The 23,474-nt window shown below is 39.7% G+C and overlaps 1 protein-coding gene across 1 annotated transcript in view; it reads left to right on the top strand.

Annotated features, from left to right (window-relative positions):
* Positions 1-10,334: 10,334 nt before the first annotated feature.
* The window catches only part of PLD5 (phospholipase D family member 5), a gene marked incomplete at both ends in the record, with an annotated part of 490,045 nt that continues 476,905 nt past the window's right edge, over positions 10,335-23,474 (top strand). Inside the window, one exon of the mRNA XM_082677565.1 lies at positions 10,335-10,523. Within this exon, the coding sequence (XP_082533691.1) occupies positions 10,335-10,523 (189 nt within the window). The remainder of the gene's footprint in view (positions 10,524-23,474) is intronic.

The following is a 23,474-nucleotide window of genomic DNA, read 5'->3' on the forward strand; positions in this document are numbered from 1 at the left end:
CAGGAGAGAGATCCTTAGTGACAAGAAGACCTTCAAAGAACCCTCCAAATTTCACCCATGAGAGGAAAACAATCAGCATTGGTATCTGCTACATGCAAGGAGCATCAGGGCCAGATAACCATCTGGCCAGGAAGATGTTCCTTCCCTCTTACCATTGCTCCCTGTAATGGAAGCTGTGGTATGCCATAGAGACCCTCTTCAGAAAAGAAAGGCTTATTCCCTCGGCTTTCAGGAGTGCTACCTGAAGATGGCCCTCAGCTGTCAGCTTTCTTTGGGGACTACCTCAGCCGAAGAAAACTACCTTGCCCAAGGTCACAGCTCTTTCCAGGGGGGTAGCCCATACAAAGACTGATCAACATGGGGTACAAATGAATTCCCAGACCTTATTCCAACTCAGGCCAAGTTGAAGGGCCCCCCAGCTCCAGAGCTCCCCATTGGGTCATCTGAAGCCCTTGTTGGGATTGATTGGCCCCTCCCTTTGCCCCCTCCCTTCCACAGATGTTAATCCCCAAGGCTGTCCTTGCACAATAATCTCCACTTTAGAGTCTGTGTCCTGGGGAACCCAACCTGCAACATTCTTTATTCTAACGCCTGACCGGGAGGGGCCACAAGCAGTGGTTACCAAGTGGTAGAGGAGGTGGAGCAGCCTCCCTACCCAAGAGCAGGTTTCCAGGGAGAGCGGAAGATCTGTCAACTGCATGCAAAACTGGAGTACTGTGATTCTTAAGACTGAATCTTCCTAAAATTAAAAAAAATAAATGATAAAAATAAACTATGAAACATGTTAGAAGTGTCCTCTATGAGCAAGGAAAGAACGGTTCCACAGTCGGAGATTAACAGGGAGAAAGTGCACAGATGCTTTCTACTCATTTAATGATTACAGTAGAATACACGTTAGGAACCCTGGGTTGGATTCCAAGTTCTGTCACTTACTTTTATGTGACCTTGAGCACTTCACTTAACCTCTTGAAGCCACAGTTTCTAGAAAATGAAATGGAGGTAATAGTAAATTACTGTGAGGATTAAATGAGAATGTATACAAAGGTCTTAGCAGAGTGCCTGGCATGGAGAAAACATTCAAACTTACTCCCTTCCTTATATACCCAGAAAAAACAAAAACACTAATTCTAAAAGATACATGCACCCAATGTTCATAGCAGCACTATTTGCAATTGCCAAGATATGAAAGCAACTTCAGAGTCCATCTGTTGATGAATGGCTTAAGAAGATGTGGTATATATATATATATATATATATACATATGGTGTATATAATATATATATATATATATATGTGGCGTATACACATACACAATGAACTAGTATTGAGCCATAAAAATAATGAAATATTGCCATTTGCAGCAACTTGGATGGACCTAGAGAATGTTATGCTTAGTGAAATAAGTCAGACTGAGAAAGACAAATACTATGTGATATCACTTATATGTGGAATCTAAAAAATATTACAAATTAATGTCTATACAAAACAGAAACAGACTCACAGGCATAGAAAACAAACTTATGGTTACCAAGGGTGGGGGAGGGACAAATTAGGGGCATGAGATTAACAGATACACACTAAATTAGGGGCGTGAGATTAACAGATACACACTATTATATGTAAAATAGATAAGCAACAAGGATTTACTGTATAGCACAGGGAATTATACCCAATAACTTGTAATAACCTATTATGGAATACAATCTGCAAACAAACAAAAAATCCCTGATTCAGTATGCTGTCCACCAGAAACAAATACAATATTGTAAATTAACTATACTTAAAAAAAAAAAAAAAACCTTGCTCCCCTCCTGAATAAAGAGCTCCTGTGGTTTTAGAAAGATCCAGGCAAGGATCTTTTGGGATAGGGAGGGTGTGGAAAGTGATGTCTCAGGTTGGGCTCTGTCTTTTCTCACATATGAAGAGTGTGACTGGGTGAATCATAAAGAGAGTTTATATAAATCACATACCATTTTATTTCTCATAATAAAATCATAAATAGAAGCAATGATTCTTTGTAACTCCAGCTGGCTTGTTGTAATTTTGTCTTTTCTGAACTGTTTCATGACAATTTACATTCAATTTACTAGACCCACTAATCAGCAAAATCAGTTTTCCTTCTGTGTTTGCTATGCAGATTCTTACCTAGCTGCTGATACCTGATTTTGTTAACTTGTTTCCTATCCTCCCCTCCTTTTCTATCTGAGTTCCTGGTCTGGAGATGTGTGAGTCCTTTTGTTTCTCCTGAACACTAAGGGACTCCTTGGCCAGGTTTTCTAGTTATAACTTGTTCCTTCCCCACTGGGTTCACCGGCCTTCCTATTCCTTTGCTGGAATTTATAGCCTCCCTCATCCATCACTTGCAGGTAGATGAACACTGTGATGTCTGATGAGTGTAAGCCAGGGAGCTTTCTTCTTAGAGAACCTAAACGTTTTGATTGCCTTTCTCTCATACTGTATAAATGGGCTTTGAGATTCTCAAAGCCAATGTATTCTGTCAAGACTTTTGGAAGTGTATATATTCAGGGGTAACTGAGGATTTTAGGAAATACATTACCATAATTCATTTTTTTCTGTCTACAAAATTCTAGTTGAACAATCATTTGGAATAACCCTAAGTATACTAATGATTTATTATAGTAGAATTATAGTTTATGCATCTATATCTGTAAAATAAATAATTGGGTGACAGTAACAGGATTACAAGGGAGGAAACTGCATGCACCTGTTACTATGATGTTAAGTGTAACATATTCCTTACAAATCCATTCCCAATAAAGAGACTGAAGCCTGCAGAGCTTACCTTTTCATTCTAAAGCTGGGAGTACAACTGAATTATAACCCTCAGTCCAGGTGTGTGTCAGATTCAGCTGGTGAGCTTTCAGAAGATATCCTGAACATGCACCTATTCCACAGTTAACACCTTAGCTACATCAAATAAATTAGTATCTCTCTTCTAATTAGACCTTTTTATTTTAGGTTTAACTCTGTTAAATGACAGTAGGAACCAGCTTCCTACCTACAACCTACTGGATTTTTCCAAACCAAGGCTTCCTAACCTTCTCATCCAAGTTATATACCCCAAACTCTGGGAATGTTTATTCTTCCACAGCATAAAAACTCTGGGAATGTGTATTTTTCAATGCCTCATTGGAAACTACTGATTTAGTACTTTATTTCTTGACATTTGATCATTTCTTAACATTTGATCATAATCTCATGTTACCTGTGGTTTCACTAGAGTTTGTCTATTTTTAAGATTGTAAGTTCATTTACATTAGGGTTTATGATTTCTCCAAATTGTGAATTCTCATGGTGGTTACCAAACCCTAAGTACACACTAGAAATTCAATATATGTTTGTCAAGTTGAAATTCTGAGTTCAATTCAGCAAAGCCAAACTCTATCTCCCTGCTAAGATCATCTGAATGTGTAACCACATTTTCTTTTTAGAATCTTATTTTTTAATTTTTTTAACATCTTTATTGGAATATAATTGCTTTACAATGGTGTGTTAGTTGCTGCCACATAACAAAGTGAATCAGCTATACATATACCTATATCCCCATATCTCCTCCCTCTTGCATCTCCCTCCCACCCTCCCTATCCCACCCCTCTAGGTGGACACAAAGCACCGAGCTGATCTCCCTGTGCTATGAGGCTGCTTCCCACTAGCTATCTATTTTACATTTGGTAGTGTATATATGTCCATGTCACGCTCTCACTTCGTCCCAGCTTACCCTTTCCCCTCCTGTGTCCTCAAGTCCATTCTCTATGTCTGCGTCTTTATTCCTGTCCTGCCCCTAGGTTCTTCATAACCATTTTTTTTAAGATTCCATATATATGTGTTAGCATACGGTATTTGTTTTTCTTTTTCTGACTTACTTCGCTCTGTATGACAGACTCTAGGTCCATCCACCTCACTGCAAATAACTCAATTTCGTTTCTTTTTATGGCTGAGTAATATTGTATTGTATATATGTGCCACATCTTCTTTAACCATTCTTCTGTTGATGGACACTTAGGTTGCTTCCATGTCCAGGCTATTGTAAATAGAGCTGCAATGAACATTGTGGTACATGACTCTTTTTGAATTACGGTTTTCTCAGGATATATGCCCAGTTGTGGGATCACTGGGTCATATGGTGGTTCTATTTTTAGTTTTTTAAGGAACCTCCATACTGTTTTGGGTCATTTTCTCCAGTTCATCCTTCTTCTGGTTCCCGTATACCTGTAGCTGTGTTATAACATTGACCTGTCTGCTTCTCCAACCAGATGAAGCTTAACTAATTTTTAATGTTGTTTTGTTTTATCTTGTGCCTCCATGGCCTAGCACATATAAATTGCTAAAATGAATGCAATTTTGGAAAGAACTGGGGTGACTTGAGCATAACTAGAATAGAAATCTTCAAAGAGGGAAATGAAAGATATTTAATGTGCACTGTCCCTCTTTGTATATCACTTTAATAGTTTTTACGACTTGAAACCAATCCATCAGACTGACATGTTGACAGGCAGTCTTGGTTCATGACAGATTAACTAATTCTTCATCTATTACTTATTCTCTGCCTACATTTAACAAAGTCATTTGCAAAAAAACAAAGATTAGAAAGATAACATCATTAAAACAAGGGCAAAGAACTAGAACCACATAATAAGGAGTGGGAGAAGGATATCACGGGCTTAGAAAACCTAAGACCAACAAAAACTCCAGCAACTGAGCACAAAATTTAGCTCTAACCTTTCTGAATTTCATTGTTGGGTACTGAATATGTTACATTTTACCTTCAAAAGATATTGCATAATGTACAGAAGCTATCAACAGTGCTTGGACAAGCATTGAGATGGTACACATCAGCATATATTTGTTTAAGTGATTTACTACAGAAAAAAACTACTCTAATTGCCAGGAATACTGAATATCTACAAAGTCAGTAAATTCCTTTTTAGCACAGATGAACAAGTGGGGGAATGTCAGAGGTGTCTAAATACTTTTATGACATTTACTAATTCTATATTATTGATGTCAATAACAATGGGTTCCTAAAAAGAACAAAAAGTAAAAGAAAGCTATGATCACTACCAGGGTGGAATAAAATTATAAGAAACCATACAAAGTACATTCTTCATGGGTGCCCAGATTCAGTAAATATACATCATTCTCACATCACTTTATTTAAGGTTAGATTTTAGTTTTGAGATTCTAGGAATGAGTGAGAATTATGGTGTAACTTACATTATGATCAGATATTTCCTTGTTTACTGTTGAGTTGGACATACTTTATACTGGATACCATAAGAGACATATAGAAGACTGTCCCAGGTACTTATAACTGAATTTAGACTGTCAGGGTGATCTTGAAATGTTAATTCACTGTTCAATCGCTGTAGGCACGAAGGCCAAATGAAGTGGCAATTTAAGCAATTGTCTGATTGATTTAACGCATCCACACTATCAATTAGGATAATTCAGACTTTTTTTCCTCCCAGAAGCTTTTAGTTGTACTAAGCATCCAGTTAATCTTTTCAACTATCCTCTTTACTTTTTTCTCAGTATAGACATTGGCTAATTCTTTGTGACACAGCCAATCAGACGTGTTGATATGATTTATCTGTCCAGTGCTCACTGCAAAGGTCAACTTTGTGATTAAACCATAGCAACTTGACAGATCCAATTAGGCAAAGCATTTTGATTAAGTCTCACTATTGGTTGGTTTTCAACTGAGTTGGCAATAGAACCAATGTTGTTAACCCTCAGAAATATCAGAGGTATCTGATTTGGTTCTCCTTGTGTGAATAAGATGTGAGCCTCTAACAGTATAAACTCATTCTACTAGGGTCTCATCCTGGAGGCTAGTCAACTTCTCCCACTACTCACCAGCTTCTTTCCAGCTCACTATGGGGCTCTCAGCTCAGCAGAGATGCCAGGAGCCCAAGCAAGACCAGACAGGTTTGTGTTGTGAGACGGTATTGAGAGTTGAGCCACCCTTGAGTTTCAGCCATAGTGTTGTCTCTTGTTAGCTGTGTCTCTTGGGCAAGTTAATCTTCCTGAGTCTTTGTTTCCTCATCTGAAACATGGGAATGGTTATGTTTACTTTGCAGGGTTTTTGTGAGAAACAAATGATATAATACCTTTGATGACAGTGACCAGCAAAGTAGGCACTGAAAAAAAAATGAGAACTGTTAGTCTAAAATAAGTTTGTATGCAGATAAATACATCTTGTTAATAATTTAACTTAACATTTAAAAAATCCTCATTGTCATTTTATAACTAATCAATAACAACTACATGGCTAATTACATGGGGGTGGGTTGGGGGGGAGGAGAATACGTGGAGCACTGAGGATTTTTAGGGCCCTGAAAATATTCTGTGACACTATAATGATGGATAATGTCTTTATATATTTGTCCAAACTCATAGAATGTACAATACCAAGAGCAAACCCTAAGGTAAACTATGGACTTTGGGTGATTACGATGTATCAATGTAGCTTCATCAGCTATAACAAATGTACCATTCTAGTGAGTGATGTTGATAATGAGGGAGGCTGTACATGTGCAGAGCAGGTAGATATGGGAAATTTCTGGATTTTCCCCTAAATTTTGCTAAGAACCTAAAACTGCTCTAAAAAATAAAGTCTTTTTTAAAAAAGTGATGCAATCTTAAGCTGCTGGATCAACTTGACAACAAAGAATAGAGTATCTCTTGGGTCAATGTTTTAATATGATCCTTCATAGTGTGAGGGTAATTAGTGAGGACATAATGCACACTACCAAGGAAGGTCTAATTATTGAAATGATTTTTTTCATCAGTAATAAACCTTTAATAAAACCTGGTAATACTTAGTAAAAATAAACACATAAAAAATAAAATGTTAAGTACTAAGGAGTATTCACTTGAGATATTTTGATCTTATGTGGTTAAAAAAAAATCCTTTATTTAGAGTCAATGAACACAGCTTGTAGACCAGATTCTGATTTATTAGATACATGGCTTTGAGCAGGTCATTTAATCTCCATGAGCTTCAGTTTCCTCCTTTCAAAAAACGGAGATGTTAGCAATTACCAAGACTACTTTCAGATAATTTTTCCATGAAGTAAACATGATAAAGGGAAAGAAAACATGCTACAAATGTAAATATTATGGAAATGTAACGTATTATTATTATGAAAGGCTTAATAAAATACTCTGTTACGTCTTGATAATTTCAGCCTACTCTAGCCTTAATTCAGACAATATTAACAATTTCTGGCCAATGGTATCTAAATCTAAGTCTGAAATCAATAGATGTTGATGGCTCACATATGTTTTACTTGAAAATTCTATACAGTTTGAAAGTATTATGTAAAATACCAGTAGTGACTTTATCAATACCAAATAAAGTATTTATAACATAAATATAAACGTTAATGAGATGCAAATTTGTTGCTGAGTGCAGTGTCTATAATTAATTAGAAGCAATCAAGGTTAATTGATAAATTGCCAATGAAAATGAATAACATCATTAGAATAACATAAAGAACATTCCTGTGCCTTGATGTTCTAATAACAATAACATAGCACTCTATACTTTATATGGTGTTTTCTTATGTATTATATAATTTTATCCCTGTAGCAATCATTTGAGGTAGTAATGATTAATCTCCATTTATTAGATAAACTTGAAGCCTACTGAAATCAAATGAAAATCATTTAGCACTGTAAAGGATCAGGTGTGGTCCCGGTTCCCAAAGAAGCCAATGTACTAATAGGATAGATAATCATAACATCTATGCTGCCTTAAGAACATATAAGAGCTATGAAAATGTATAGGCAAAAGTGCTATGGGAGTTAATTACAAATTCAATAATATTTATACATTTCAATAATATTTTTTAGTGTAAGATTATCATATTGTAATTGGCCACCTTCAGAAATACTATTTTCTCTACAACAGTTTGAACTGAGTTCAGTTTCATGTAAAATTCTCTTTTGAAGGTCCACCAGAAAATTCCATATGAATGTCATAATCAATGAGTTTGGACAGGGATCCAAGAGAGAAAAAAACAATATGATTGCACCCAGGTTTATTTAAAATTGTTGAATCCATTTTGATGTCTGGCACTGTACACTAAATAGATGAAATGTGAAACAGTACAAAATCTATGCTTTGCCTGATATTTTTGATCATAAAAAATTATCTATGAATTGATTATAATGCTCAATTCAGTAGTTTGCCTGTAACACATATACTACCAGTCTATTCCTTTAAAAAATAATGGTAGTAGTATCTACAGTGTTTTCCCCTAAACAGATATAGTAAAGAAAAAAAAAATCTATTCAATATGAAAACCTGACTTGATATGGAAACCATTTGTTTAAATTCTACTACAGTGGAACATTTCATTAGTACTCTGAATTGGAAATCTGTCACTTGCCAAGGTTTGGCTATACCACATGACCTACAGTGTAATCTTATAGAGCAAAAAGCAGAGGTAGCCTTTGCAGAAGGGCAGTCTGGTTTTTCTAACACCAATATTACAAAAGATATTATATATATACATATATATGTATATATATGTATATATATATACTTGTAATCATTTAAATTGTATGTTTATACTTTAAAAAGCAAAAGCAGTGAAAGCTAAATTGTAATAGCAAAATGTGAGAGAAAAGACAGTGGAATGTATAGCGTTAGCAGCCTTTTAATCATGGTTCAGATCCTTGCTTTGAAGTGTGATTCATGCCTGAGTCTCAGTTCCTTCCCTCACCAGGAAAATGGGGTGAATAACCTGTGTCTTGCAAAATAACTGTGAGATTTAGAGATAACCCACACACTGGGGTACACATTACACAATGCAATTCAGCTCCTAAGAAAACCGATTTAGAATAACCAAGAATTGTGTGTGTTGTTTATATGTAGTTGCTTCATCCTCAAATTGACTGCTCATAGGATTCTATTTCAACTATTATTACAATACCATCCTCTCATATGGAGACTTTAAAAGGGTATGATGCACAATCCTTGCCCTCACAGAACTTCATCAAATTCCAACCCAGGAATGTCTTTCTTTGAAACTATAATGCAAGGTGGACAGTTCTGGGGAACAGTTCTGCCAAGGGCTAGAGAGTTCAGTTTACCATCTGTGGCTCCCTTTAAACACTCCATTACACTTCTCTAGCTTTCAAACATTTAACAAGCTTTTAAATGGACCTGAGAAATCCTTAACACTAGTTGTTATTCAGCGTTTTGGAAAACCAAAGAATGTCTTGAAAAACGTTGATTTCAAAAATAGAAAAAGATAAAGAGATTTAATTATTAATATGCCGCCTTATTTCTAAAAAATCGTCGAGGCAGCCTGTCTTAAGTCTGGGCCTGGGAGGGAAAGCCCGGGTAAAAAGCTTTGGGGATGTAAAACCTGGCCCTGGGAGCCCGGAATCAAGAAGAGAACCGCACGGTTCTCGGGCCCCAGAGCCTTCAGAACGGAGTGGAGGCGGAGTATTTGCAGCAGGGGTCCGGAATCGCCCTCCCAGGATCCGAGAGGCTAGGCTGCTAGGAGCTACGCTCCGCTGCTGGGCTACCGCACCGGGAGGGTCTGCATCACTGCACCCTCCAAAGGAAATCGTGCCAGGCTCAAGACACTCGTCCTTGGGGCCATTTTCTGGGGTTGCTGGACACCCTCTGTTCGGAGTCCCCCAGGGTGGGACAAATGGGCTCCTGAGGCTGGAAGTTACTGAACTTTGAGAAAGAGGGGAGGCAGAGGTCGGAGGCGGCGAGTGGGGGAAAGGCGGGGTGATGCCAAGGAGGGAGGGGGCACGGAGACAGCGCCGACTTCTCCAGCTGCTCTTCGCTTTCAAGTAAAAATGCGAGGGGACGACTCGGAGCCCGGCTGAGGGAAGGCTGCGGAAGGCAGGTCCGCCGCTCGGCCACCGCTGGCCTAGGCGCGCGGGGAGGGGCGGCGGTCGGACTCGCAGCCCTCTGCCTCCTCACTGCGCCAACCTGCAGGCGCGCGCCGCCCCTCCCCCCTCCCGCCGCCCCTCCCACTCCCCCGCCCCCTCCCGCCGCACTCAGCCGGGGGCCGGCGTGCTGAGCGCCCACCCGGGACCGCAGCCGCCCGCACCTTGCGCCTACGCCTAGCTCGCGGCCTCCCTCCTGCCCCATCTTTCTCCTCTCCCTCCTCCCCTCCTTTCCTTCTCCTCCCCCTCCCTCCCCGTCCGCTTCACCCCGCCCTGCCCGCGCTCGGCTCCCCGCGCCCTGCCCGCGCCCGCTCGCTCCTCCCTCAGCCCCGGCCGGCTTGTCGCACGCCCATCCCGAGCTCGCTGCGCGCCGGCCGCCGCCTGGTCATGTCAGCATGGAGATCCGGCAGCACGAGTGGCTCTCGGCCTCCCCCCACGAGGGCTTTGAGCAGATGAGGCTGAAAAGCCGCCCCAAGGAGCCCTCGCCGAGCCTGACCCGAGTGGGCGCGAACTTCTACAGCAGCGTCAAGCAGCAGGACTACAGCGCCAGCGTCTGGCTCCGGAGGAAAGACAAGCTGGAGCACGTAAGCGCGGCTCGCTCCCCCGACCGCGGCCCTGCACCTGCCACACGCGCGCCCCTGGGCCGGGCGCGGGGAGCCCGCCGGCGGCCCGGCTTGGGGCCGGGGCGTCCGGGTCCTACGCCCGTCCGGGGCCTCTCCGGCACTTTCCTGCCGGGAAGGAGCGGGCTGCGGAGAGGGGAGGGGCGGGACGGGGCGGGGTTGTTCCCTTACGCACTGCCTGGCCCCGCACACCTCGACCTCTCCGGGCTTCCACTGCGGGCGGGGGGGGGGGGTCGTTCGCAGTGCGTTTGTGGGGTGAGCAATAAGGGGAACTGCCCCAGCGTGGCTCCAAGGAGCCGGTGTTGCACGGTAGTGGGCTTCAGAGGGGCGTTTGCTCGCGTCTTTGGGGCTATTTTACCCGGTCCAGAACTAACATGAACAAATCCGTAAAGTTGTCGCCGCTGGAATCCAGCCTGTGTCCGCGCAAGATCCATTCGAGTTTTCTGCAGCGTATCCTCTCGGATGAGCAGGTGGCGGTCCTCTCTACTTGCGCCCAGCTAGGGAGGGGTTTGCACATTGCAAGGAGAAACAGAGAAAGGAAGAGCAGGTCGCCCTGCTCCCGGGACTCGCCGCTGGAGGGTGGGGGCTGGCGAGCGGGGACCCCGTCTCCCAAAGAGTGCGTGTTTCGCCGGAAACGTTATTGGCGCTGGGGCCGAGCCCCTAGGCTCGCCATTCAGAAGAGAAAAAGTCCCTGTAAAACGGCGTTTAGTGGATTCACAGTATCAAATCTGACCCATCAGCATCTCCTTAACCAAATGTTAACATGAAACTAAGAGAGTTATCTCGAGGGCAGCACAGCTGGCTACAGAGAAAATGCCGTTTCTTTCCGCGGAGCTGCATAATCCAAATTGAGTCTGTTAATGGAATGTGGAGGTTTCCTTGTATTTGGGTCACATCGCCAATTATGATAGAAAGAACTTCTGGAACTCACACATCTACCGCCGCAAGGACCTACCCCTCCCCCGTCTCCTCCGCCCCCCACCCCCTACTCCGCGCGCTTCTCTTCTCTTGGGCATTTCAGCAGCAACTAGCTTCCCAGGAGGAAGAGGGCAAAGGAGTATTTCTCTTACCCAGTCTGAAAGGAAGGTCTTTGCCTTTTCTTTTAGGGCCTGATCAAGTCCGAAAGTGCAGGTTTAAAGATTTGAATTGGGGTGCATGCTGTCTTGTGTGTAGAGACAATATCAAATGGATGCCTCAGATCCTTAAGACTATGGAAGTAACTGAAGGAGATTTCTAGGATGCAAGTTGTTTGAAAGGCAGCAGTATCTGTTTAAAAATGCAAGCTCCACAATTAGCGAAGGAACCTGTGGTTATTAAAGAGGGGCAAATAGCATCTTCCTGTAATTTGGATCCTGATGTCGTTTTATGAGTACTAGGGAGAATGGTCTGCCCTTAGGATGGTGATAGAGTATGTCTTCATTTCAGTGTCACTCTGAATATGTGTTCATTTGCAGCTTGTGCTTTTAGCTGGTCTAGTTCCTTTATTTTCTTACTGAAAATCAATACTGCCACCTTTTACGACTATGTCTCCTTGAGTCACAGACATTGCACACATTATACTTAAATGGTTTCTCACTTTTAGATTTTCACTGAAAGTATTAAGTCATACAGGGTGGGCCACGGCAGCCTCACCTTTGTGGATGAGTATAGGATGCTCAGTGCCTGCTGAGGGTTAGAGACCAAGGAAAGTGAGATCTGGTTGTTTGCACATAAGGATCTATGCTTTCTTCTTCACTCAGATGCTCCAAAATAGAACCTTGTACTTATTTTTTGAAAAATTACCTCTTTTGTTATTTAAATCAAAGTAACAGTTTTGTTTGCTTTCTCAAATACATATCATGAAACATATTCTGTTCTGATATTTTCCTGTACACTTGCTTTCAGTTAGAAAGGGGGCTTTGCTTCCAGTGACATTTTTTTGTGATATTCTCTTGCCCCTTTGAAACATCTACAAACACTTTAGTGAAATAATATTTATGAAAGTGCTATGGAAAATTAAATTAGCATAACAATGTAATTTTATTTTCATTCAAGCTCATCTGTCCTATGTTGTCTACACTACGATGTTTCAAGTAGTTTGATGTTAATTTCTAATTAGATATTTAAAATCTAAAAACCCATAACAAATATAACCCAGTATGTTATTGCCACACAAAGCATGAAAATATAATGTTGACTTTATGATAGACAACATTCTGAACACATGTGACACCTTCAGATTTAGATGTTGCAGAGATTAGGATGAGTGTATCATGTGAAATTCAAAGGTGATATATGGTAGTTTGACCCCTTTGATCTGTCTAATCAAATGGATGACTACCATTTTTATTATGTTAAAAAATGAATAATTATAATGGAGATCATATGCATGAGAACAGCCTACTGTTATTTTGCTCATGCTTTAAAAGCCAATCCAGTATTAAGGCCATAAATAAATTATGGCTTCAAATGGTACGCATATTCAGTCATCCCAATAACGGAGTGTGGACTCTGTCCAGACTTCAGAGGCATTGCTTAATCTGAAAGTCAATAACACAATGTAAAGTGACAGCTAGAGAATATATTGCCAATCAATTTGCTAAAAATGAGAATAGTTTACCTCTCCTTTTCTAGTTTAAAGGCTGCAGGACAAATCCCCAGATTGGACCAGAGAAAAGTGACAGAAATTGAATGATTAAGGATTGGAATACATTCAACCCATCTTTAAATTTTTTTTAACATCTTTATTGGAGTATAATCGCTTTACAATGGTGTGTTAGTTTCTGCTTTACAACAAAATGAATCAGTTATATATATATACATATGTTTCCATATCTCTTCCCTCTTGCGTCACCCTCCCTATCCACCCCTCTAGGTGGTCACAAAGCCCCGAGCTGATCTCCCTGTGCTATGCGGCTGCTTCCCACTAGCTATCTACCTTATGTTTGGTAGTGTATATATGTCCATGCCACTCTCTCACTTTGTCACTGCTTACCCTTCCCCCTCCCCATATCCTCAAGTCCATTCTCTAGTAGGTCTCCTGTTGTTGGTTGGTTGATACTTAAGATGAATACCCATTAAGAATAAATGTATGTGAGGGAATTCTCCCATTCTTAAGTCACGATTAGAAGATACAAGGAAGTTATGTTTATACCGTGAATTCTAGATTTTGAACTCTACTTGTAAATTTCTGGAAAAAGTAAAATTTCTGGGCCCTGCGTAGAATGTTGTCTTATTAGCTGCAAATAGTGTCTTGGTTCTTAGAATCTTTCGCCTCCTGTTCAGCCTCATAACGCCAATGGCTTTAGAAGGCATTAGGTTTGGGAAACAATGGAAGTCTTATTCTCTGTAGGATCCCATATTTACTTTAGGTATAATGTAAAAGTGAAGGTTATGATCTAGCAAAGAAGAGGAGCATGGGGCCACTTTTTCAACTCTAACCCACTCTGCTCTGTCAGCCCTCTCTGGGGCTGGATCACTTTGAGAGTCACCATTTAATACAGTTTGGCTATCCCAGAGGACGGTGTAACATTAGGCTGGTGTCCTTTGGTGGTATATGCCTTGATTGACTTTTTTTTTTTTCCCACAAAGTTAGAGAGTTGCAGTGGCTACTCCGCTAAGTCGCCTGGCCTGATGTCAGTTGTGTGTGTAGAAGTTCCTGATGCTGTTTATGGAGATGGGGGTGTCTTATTTTCTCTCCTGCGTGTTCAGTTAGCTTTTGCCACAGCGTGGTTAAGAGTGGGGCTCTGGTTAGATAGGCCTGGGCGAAGGACCCACAGTCACCAGGATGTACATTCACAGTCCTCCATAAGGAGTTGCAGGTTTACTGGGTGATTCAAGGAGACAGTCCATGCCTATACTCCAGTGATGCACAATCCCCTTATGGCAGGGGCTCAGTAAGTACTACAAAATAAATTTTTCTTCACTCTTCTCACTTGTGCAGGTTGGCAGGTGTCTTAGTTCAATCTTCTGTAACAGACTGGGTGGCTTTTAAACATTTATTTCTCACAGTTCTGGAAGCTGGGAAGTCCAAGATCAAGGCACAGGCAGATTTGGTGTCTGGTAGGGCCTGCTTCCTGGTTCATAGATAGCCGTCTTTTTGCTGAGTCCTCACGTGGTGGTGGTGGTGGTGGTGGTGGTGGTGGTGATGGTGATGGGGGAGCTCTCTGAAGACTATCTTGTTCATGTGGACTCCAGCCTTATTACCTGATCACCTCTCAAAGGCCCCACCTCCAAATGCCAGCCTATTGAGGATTGGATTTCAACACGTGAATTCGGCTGGGGTGGAGGGGGGCATAAGCATCCAGATATCCAATCCATAGCAGCAGGATATTTTCCACATCTTAGTTGCCTGGCCTGCTGGGAGCTCCATCCTGATACTTGTTTTCATGATTGTCAAGTCAGCTGAAGGGAAGCTGGTGAATCATGTGATGCCTTTCAGTACTTCTACCCAGAAGTGGTGCATCTATTTGACTCATGATAGTTGGCCAAAGAAAGTTTCCTGGCCAAGGCTTTCTTGAAAGGGGTGAGGAATGTGCATTCAACCAAGACCCAAAAGAAGGAGAAAGAGAACATCCATGACTAGCTCATAAGGATGACCATGAGACATAAAACTCTTAGCACAGCATATGGCCCGTGCTCAGTGCTCAACACACAATACCTATAGGTATAATTGCTGCTCAGCTGTTGCCTGGCTGAGCCTGCACTCTCCACCCAAAGAGCTTCCAGATTTCATATTTGAGATCAGCCTGCCGGAATTATAGTTCTGGACCCAGAAGTGTATGGGTCTTCTTGTCAGCAAGGCCAGGTCACCATTCCTGGCCTGTTAAGTTGCCTCTTTGCCTGACTTCTGGTCCATTTTCTGGGGGCTTCTTTCCTGGGCCAGTGGGCCCCTGTTTGTTCCCTGCCTGGCCATTCTGAGGCTGACTTTTGTTCTCACTCTCTCTGTGGGCTCTGCTAGTGGAGACCAACTCCTTGCCCTGTCCCCAATTTCTGCTTTCCTTCCCAGCTTTGCGCTGGTGGTGATATTTATCTGCATGGTGGCTCAGAAAGCCTATTTAAAATGGAAAGAGAAAGCAGAAGAGAGAAACTGTAAAGAGTAGAAGACAGAATCCTTAATGTGCACACTTGTAGTGAGCCCTAGTGTCTTGCTTGGTTTAGTAAGTGCCTCACTAAAAAAAAAAAAAATTGTCTTCTCTAAGTGTGAATTTTCACACTTAAATAGAGTTTATGTTACCAGTGAATAGTAGATAAATGCCAAGTGCACACTTGCCTCCTGGAATAAATTATTCACATGATGAGCAAAGAAGAATAAATGGATTGGAGCAAACTTGGTCACCGTGGTCTAGGCTCATATTATGTAATGTTATTTATGTCCCACAGAGCAGATTCATGAAAGTAATTATACTCCACAGAGCAGATCAGTAAAGCACCAAAAGACAAAGTTCAACCTAAGGGAATGCATCTTTAAAATGTACCATTAAAAATCAACCAACTAACCAACGAAACAAACAAATGAACAAGGAGAAAATATCCTTTTTTATGTTTATGTATTTTTGGCCAGACTGGATAATTTTAGTCTGGCAAACATTTAAGAACATTAACATTTACCAGGATTATTTACTGTGACTTTAGATAAACAGAATAGGCTGAGGCAGAATTCTCTGCCTCTCTAACCCATGCGTCAAGAAATGAAAGTCTAGATGTCTCTTGAGTGTGTTCTAATGCATCAGTGTTGTGTCCATTATTGTATTTGTCATTACTTTAGGTGGCATATATTTATTCTACTAATGGACAGTGGGTTGACACTTCAGTTTGTTTTGAAGAAACTTTGACTTCTTTGAACTCTGTTGGGTATGGCTTATTGAGTTATTTTAACATAATCACTGTCAGTGATATATTAAATATATTTAACTTGAGAAGCTCAAGACTACTGAAGCTAAGATTCCTTTTTTCTTCCCTTCTTACATGTAATAGCCATTACCTATTTCCTCTGGCTAGTTTCTCTGAAAGTTTTCACTTCTCCTCACAGATTTCTGTATCTGTCTCAGGTTTAAGCCTATGTAACAGTTTCCAGTTCTTCTGTTCTGGCTCTAAAGGTCAAGAAATCTGATGAATCTTTTGAATTTCTGGAACAAGACAGTAACTATAATATGTTATGTTCTTGTACTGAATTGACTGATAGATGGCATAGTTAGGCAGAGAGAGAATTTGTGGTAAAGTAGCAACCCAGAGATGTTGCTTCAAGTGTATGTGTTGGGGACATTTAAAGTTACTGATTGTCTCAAATTCATACCTACAGAAATTGTGCTGTGAGAGTACAACATAAATGTTGAGTTACAGTTGAAATGCCACACAGTGGTTGTGAAGAGACAGACCTTTTTACCAAAAACGTATGTTTAAATTTTTCTCAGAAACAGAGACAAAAGAGCCCAGTTTCTAAAATCACAAATCAAGCTGTTAAGCAGGGCTTATGAAGCAGAATGAAGAACATGGGAAACTTTCCCAGGTGTACTTATGTACTTTGGAAAATCTCACTGATGCCGAACATATGAAGTGGGCCCAAGCTGGACTACCTGACTGGGTATCATGGGACTGGATGTCATGGCAATTGGGTGATAAATATGGTTTTTTATCCTCTAGAGTAGATGGTGAAACTTGTGAACATATTCTTTTTCTGAATTGAGCTATAATTGTGCTCCTGCCAATAAGTTGTTAGGGCTCTTACAGTTATAACATGAGGAATTAAATTGAGAAAATGGGACTCATTGAAGTAAAGAAAGCGCTAACTGACACACTCATCATCAACAGATATTTATTTAGAGTGACTTTTATGTGAAAGACACTTTGTTAGGAGATTATGAGGACTTTCATTCAACAAGCATTTATGTGATGTATACTGTGTTCCAAACAGTAGAGAGTATACAAAGACCAAAGCAAGTCTTTGCCCTCTCTCAAGATGCTTACAATTTTATAAATGTAGTTATAATATGATTACAGTGTTATGAATAATACAGAAAAATACAAAGTAGCATAAAACCCTGTCTTCAAAGGACTTGTTTAGACAAGGATAAAATAGATAATGAATCCTGTCGTATATTGATTACATATTGTAACAAAGTTAAATTTATTCCAGTAATACAAAGTTGATACAAAATTCAAAAGTCAGTGTAATTTATCACATTAACAGAATGAAAGTAAACCCATATCTCAATAAATGAAGTAAAAGTGTTTGATGAAATTCTATACTTAGACATGATAAAATTCTCAACAAACTGGAAATAAAAGGAAACTTCATCATTCTGATAAAGAGTTTCTTTAAAAAGAATCATAGTTAATGGTGAAATATTTAAAAATATCTCCCTGGATAGTGAGGCATAGATGTCCGTCATCATCACTTCTGTTCACCATTGTACAGGAGGTCATAACCAATGCAGTAAGGCAAGAGTAAGAATTCAAAGGAAATAGTAAAATTGTCATTAGCAGATGACATTATTTTGTACATCTGAACAACATAAACTACAGATAACACTTAATGAATTAATAATGTCACTGGATTTATCATAGCCACTGGATACAAAGTTACTATACAAAATTAAATTATGAAAAAACAATTCCAAAATAAAACTAAAAACTGTTACCATCTACATTAGCATAAAAATATCAAATACTTAAGGAGATTGATAAGACTTCTTTTTAATTTTCTCCCAGATTGATCTATAGAGTAGATACAATTCCAATTAAAATCCCAACAAGTTTGTATATGTTGAAAAGTGATTCTAAAATTTGTATGAAAATGCAAAAGGCCAAGAATAGAGAAGACAATCTTGATGAAGAACAACTTAGTCGACTGTTTCCAGATAGCAAATCTAGATTAATTAAAGCAATGTGGTATCGGTGTAAGGATAATTGAATAGATCAATCAACAGAAAGTGCAGAAACAGACCTGTGTATATGTTATTATTGACAGGTTCTTGATTTATGACAAAAGTGACAGGCACAGAAGTGCACTGGGAAAAAGATGGTCTTTTGAAAAAATGGTGTTGAGTCAGTTGTATATCTGTATTAAAAAAATGTGGTTTCTCTTTCACGCTGTACACAAAGGTGTTCACAGAAAGCTTCACCCTAGGCAAAGTTTTGTACTGGGTCTTAGGAGCCTAGGAAGAAGAGCTGCTGGATATAGGACTGGCCTGAACCAAGGCTTTTGAGTGGAATTTGGTCAACAAAAAGCCTGTTTGGAAGACCAGTGGGTGAACAAGTATGACTAGAGGGCAGGGTTTGTTTAAGTGAGCGTTGCGTGTGAAAACACCCGCAGCGGTAGATTAGGACGAGACCACGGAGGACTTGAGGATTTGAATTGTAATAATGCTGATGATGTTCAGCTTTATTCTGTAAGCAAACAGGAGGTATTTCAGTAGGCACTTCAGTTAGCAAGTCTGGGTTTCAGAAAACCTGCTGGTGGCTCGCAGTGTTGAGGAAGAAGAGCCTGACTGGCCGGGGGGGACCAGTGTAAATTCTCTTTCAGTGGTAGGGATAGGAAATAACAAAAGTATGGTGAAAAGTAGAAAAATCGAGGAACAGATGTAAGAAATATTGTGAAATGAGAGTTCATGGGGGGAGTTCCTTGGTGGTCTAGTGGTTAGGATTTGGTACTTTCACTACTGTGGCCCAGGTTCAATCCTGGTTGGGGAACTGAGATCCCACAAGTCGTGTCACATGCCCCCCCCCCCGAAAAAAAAAAAAACCTGCTACTCCAGTAAACACACGAATGAAACAGCCTTATTAAAAAAGAAAAAAGAGTTCATGGGACTTGGTGCTTGACTGAATGTGGGGAGTCTGAGAAAGCTCATCCATTCAGCAAATATTTATTGAGTGCCAGCATGTCCCAGGAATTGTGATTGGCGTGATGGGTACAAGGATGAACAGGGAAAATTCCAGAGATGCCTTGAGAGTTGGAATTCTGCCTTACTCATCTTTGTATCTTGGACACAAGCCACTGTTATTGTCTTGATCCATATTATCAATATTATTATGATCATAATTAACTAACAGTCTAATTTCTGCTCTCTGCAAGGAGCTGAGCTTAAGGCTTGAGAAAATTCAAATGTCTGTGATTGGGCCTTTGACATCAGGTTGCATATGGTCTAGTTCTCCAGAACTCAGCTTAAATGTTTTCACTTCTAAACCTAAAATCTGGTTAAATACCCCTTTTATGTTGTCCCATAACATCATGGGCAAGCATCTGTTATAGCACTTAATACACTGTTTTTTTAAAATTGCCTGATTAATTGTCTATCTTTTGACCTCATTGGAAAAGCTTGAGGACAACAGTGGTTTCTTATTTATAACAATGTACCCTTAATGCCCAGCACAGTGCCTGGTAGACATCCAATACTGACTGACTTGACTGTTGAAACAATGAATGAATGAATATGTGCTAGGGAGGCAGGACTTATACACAAGTGAAAGAATGAGGTGGCATACACTACTTACGCTACTTGACAGACAGATGCTAAGATGTTAAATGCAACAAGAGTTCAGTGGAAAGAAACACCAGAAGCTCCATGAGAAACTCCTGAAAAGGGTTATGATTAAACGTCTGCTGGAGAAGATAACAGACAAGGCTGTATCTAAACCATCTGTAGTTTGTTTGAGATTCTATCCAGTTTTTTTTTTTTTTTTTTTTTTTTTTTTTTTGTGGTATGTGGGCCTCTCACTGTTGTGGCCTCTCCCGTTGTGGAGCACAGGCTCCAGACGCACAGGCCCAAAGGCCATGACTCACGGGTCCAGCCGCTCCGCGTCACGTGGAATCCTCCTGGACCGGGGCACGAACTCGTGTCCCCTGCATCAGCAGGCGGACTCTCAACCACTGCACCACCAGGGAAGCCCTATCCAGTTTTTTTAAGACCTGGGAAGTGAGAGTTTTAGGGACACTTTAGTGACCTATTCCAATATCTAATGCTATTGTTTACATGAATTCTTTTTTATAGTTTTTATTTCTATATGTCTTTGTTTTTATTAGTCAAGAAGAATATTAATTTTTAAATTTTTCACAAGTACTTTGGTCTAACTTTTTGCCATGTCTAAATCTGCTGGTTCATTATTTGGCCTCTGCCCTGTTCTGGCTGGGTGCACTTGATCAGAGATTGTGAGATTACTCTACAGCAGGGAATGTGTCAAAACTGCCAAAATCCCCTTAAAGACCTGCCATTCTTGATCATTAAGAATCTCCTACTATGACTTCCTGACTTGTCTGTTTCCAAACTTTTTTCATTCCCTAAGTTCTTCTCGCTGCAATCCATGACTTGTGCACACGTTGCTTAAAACCTGTCCTGTAAGATTCCTAATACATCTTTTTTTGAAAAATAAACTTTTATTTTGGAATAACTTTAGATTTATGGAAAAGTTGTAGAGATAGTAGAGGCATTTCCTATACATACCTCAACCCAGTTTCCCTTAGTGTTAAATTCCAAACTCCAGACTTCATTAGAATTTCACCAGTTTTTAATTAATGTCCTTTTTCTGTTCTAAGATCCAATCCAAGATAACACATTGCATTTAGTTGTCCTGTGTCCTTACTCAGCCTCTGGTCTGTGATAGTTTCTCAGGCTTTCCTCATTTTTTATGGCCTTGACAGTTTTTGTTTTCAGCCTAATTGAGGTATAATTGACTAATAAAATTGTAAGGTATTTAAAGGTTTCCCGCCATTGAGTTAATGAAAACATCCATCACCTCATATATTTATTTTTTTGTGTGTGTGTGTGAGAACATTTAAGTTCTATTCTGTAAGCGAAAGTTCAATTATATCACAGTATTGTCATTGGTAATCACTATGTTTATATTGATCTTCAGACCTTATTCATCTTATAACTGAAAGTTTACACTTTTACCAACCTTCCCATATTTTCCCCATTCCGCAGGCCTTGGCAACCACTTTTTTACTCTCTGAGTATATGAGTTTGAGTGTTTTTTTTTTTTTAGATTTTACGTATAAGTGATATCATGTAGTATTTGTCTTTCTCTGGCTTACCTTACTTAGCATAATTCCCTCAAGTTCCTCCATATTGTTGCAAATGAAAGGATTTCCTTTTTACTCATGGCTGAATAATATTCTATATATTTGTATATCACATCTTACGTATTCATTCATCTGCTTATGGACGCTTAGGTTCTTTTCACATCATGGCTATTGGAATTAATGCTGCAGTGATCGTGGAAGTGCAGATATCTCTTCAATATCCTGTTTTCATTTCCTTTGGGTAAATACTCAGAAGTGAGATTGCTAGATCATACGGTAGTTGCATTTTTAACTTTTTGAGGAGTTTGCATACTGTTTCCCATAGAGGCTGTACCAATTTATATTCCCACCAATAGTGCTGTAGTATTTCCTTTTCTCCGTATGTTTACTAGCACTTGTTATTTGTTGTCTTTTTTATTATAGTCATTCTAACAGGTGTTAGGTGATATCCCATTCTGGTTTTAATCTGCATTTCCCTGATGATTAGTGATGTTGAGCATGTTTTCATTTATCTTTTGGCCATCTGTATGTCTTCTTAGGAAAAATGTCTATTCAGATACTCTGCCCATTTTTTAAAGAGTTGTTTGTTCTTTGCTGTTGAGTTGTATGAATTCTTTGGTTATTAACTCTTTATCAGATATATGATTTGCAAATATTTTCTCCCATTTGGTAGGTTGCTTTTTCATTTTGTTGATGGTTTCCTTGCTGTGCAGAAGCTTTTTAGTTTGATGTAGTCCCACTTGTTTATTTCTGCTTTTGATGCCTTTGCCTTTGATGTCAAATTGAAAACATTATCACCAAGACAGATGTCGTGGAGCTTACAGCCTATGTTTTCTTCTAGAAGTTTTATGATTTCAGGTTTTGCATTCAAATCTTTAATCCATTTTCAATTATTTTTGTGTATAGTGGTCCAGTTTCATTCTTTTGCATGTGGCTGGCCAATTTCCCTAACACCATTTATTGAAGAGACTGTACTTTCCCCAGTGTACAGTCTTGGCTTCTTTGTCTTAAATTAACTGACCACATATGCATGGGTTTATTTCTGGGCTCTCTGTTCTGTTCTGTTGATCTATGTGTCCGCTTTTATGCCAACACCATACTGTTTTGGTTAGTATAGCTTTGTAAAATAATTTGAAATCAGGGAGTGTGCTCTTTCTTTCTCAAATTGATTTGGCTATTTGGGGTCTTCTGTGGTTCCTTATGCATTTTAGGATTCTTCTCTTTGAAAAATGCTATTGGAATTTTGATAGGGATTGCTTTGAATCTGTAGATTTCTTTGGGTTGAGTGGACATTTTAACAATGTTAATTCTTCCAATCTATGAGCATGGAATAGCTTTCCATTTACTTGTGTCTTCTTCAATTTCTTTCAACAGTGTCTTATAGATTTCAGTGTATAGGTGTTTCACCTCCTTGGTTAAATTTATTCCTAGGTATTTTATTCTTTTGGCTGTGATTATAAATGAGATTGTTCTCTTAATTTCTCTTTCTGTTAGCTCATTGTTACTGTACATAAACATAACAGATTTTTGTTTGTTGATTTTGTACCCTGCAACTTAACTGTATTTGTTTATTTCTAACAGTTTTTTGGTGGAGTCCCTGTAGTTTTCTATATATAATATCATGTCATCTGCAGATAGAGACAATTTTACTTCTTCCTTTCCAATATAGATGCATTTTATTTCTTTTTCCTGCCTAATTGCTGTGGCTAGGACTTCCAATACTGTTTTGAATAAAAGTGCTGAGAGTGGCCATCCTTGTTTCTATTCCTGTTCCTGCTCTTAGAAGAAAGAGCAATTCTAATTTTATTTATTTTAGTTCTCTACCTTTTTTCTTGGTAAGTCTGCCTAAAGATTTGTCTATTTTGTTTATCTTTTCAAAAAACCAGCTCTTAGTTTCTTTGATCTTTTCTATTGTCTTT

Source organism: Grampus griseus (genome assembly GCF_964374135.1).
Source record: "Grampus griseus genome assembly, chromosome: 1".
In the NCBI taxonomy this organism is placed as follows: Eukaryota; Metazoa; Chordata; class Mammalia; order Artiodactyla; family Delphinidae; genus Grampus; species Grampus griseus.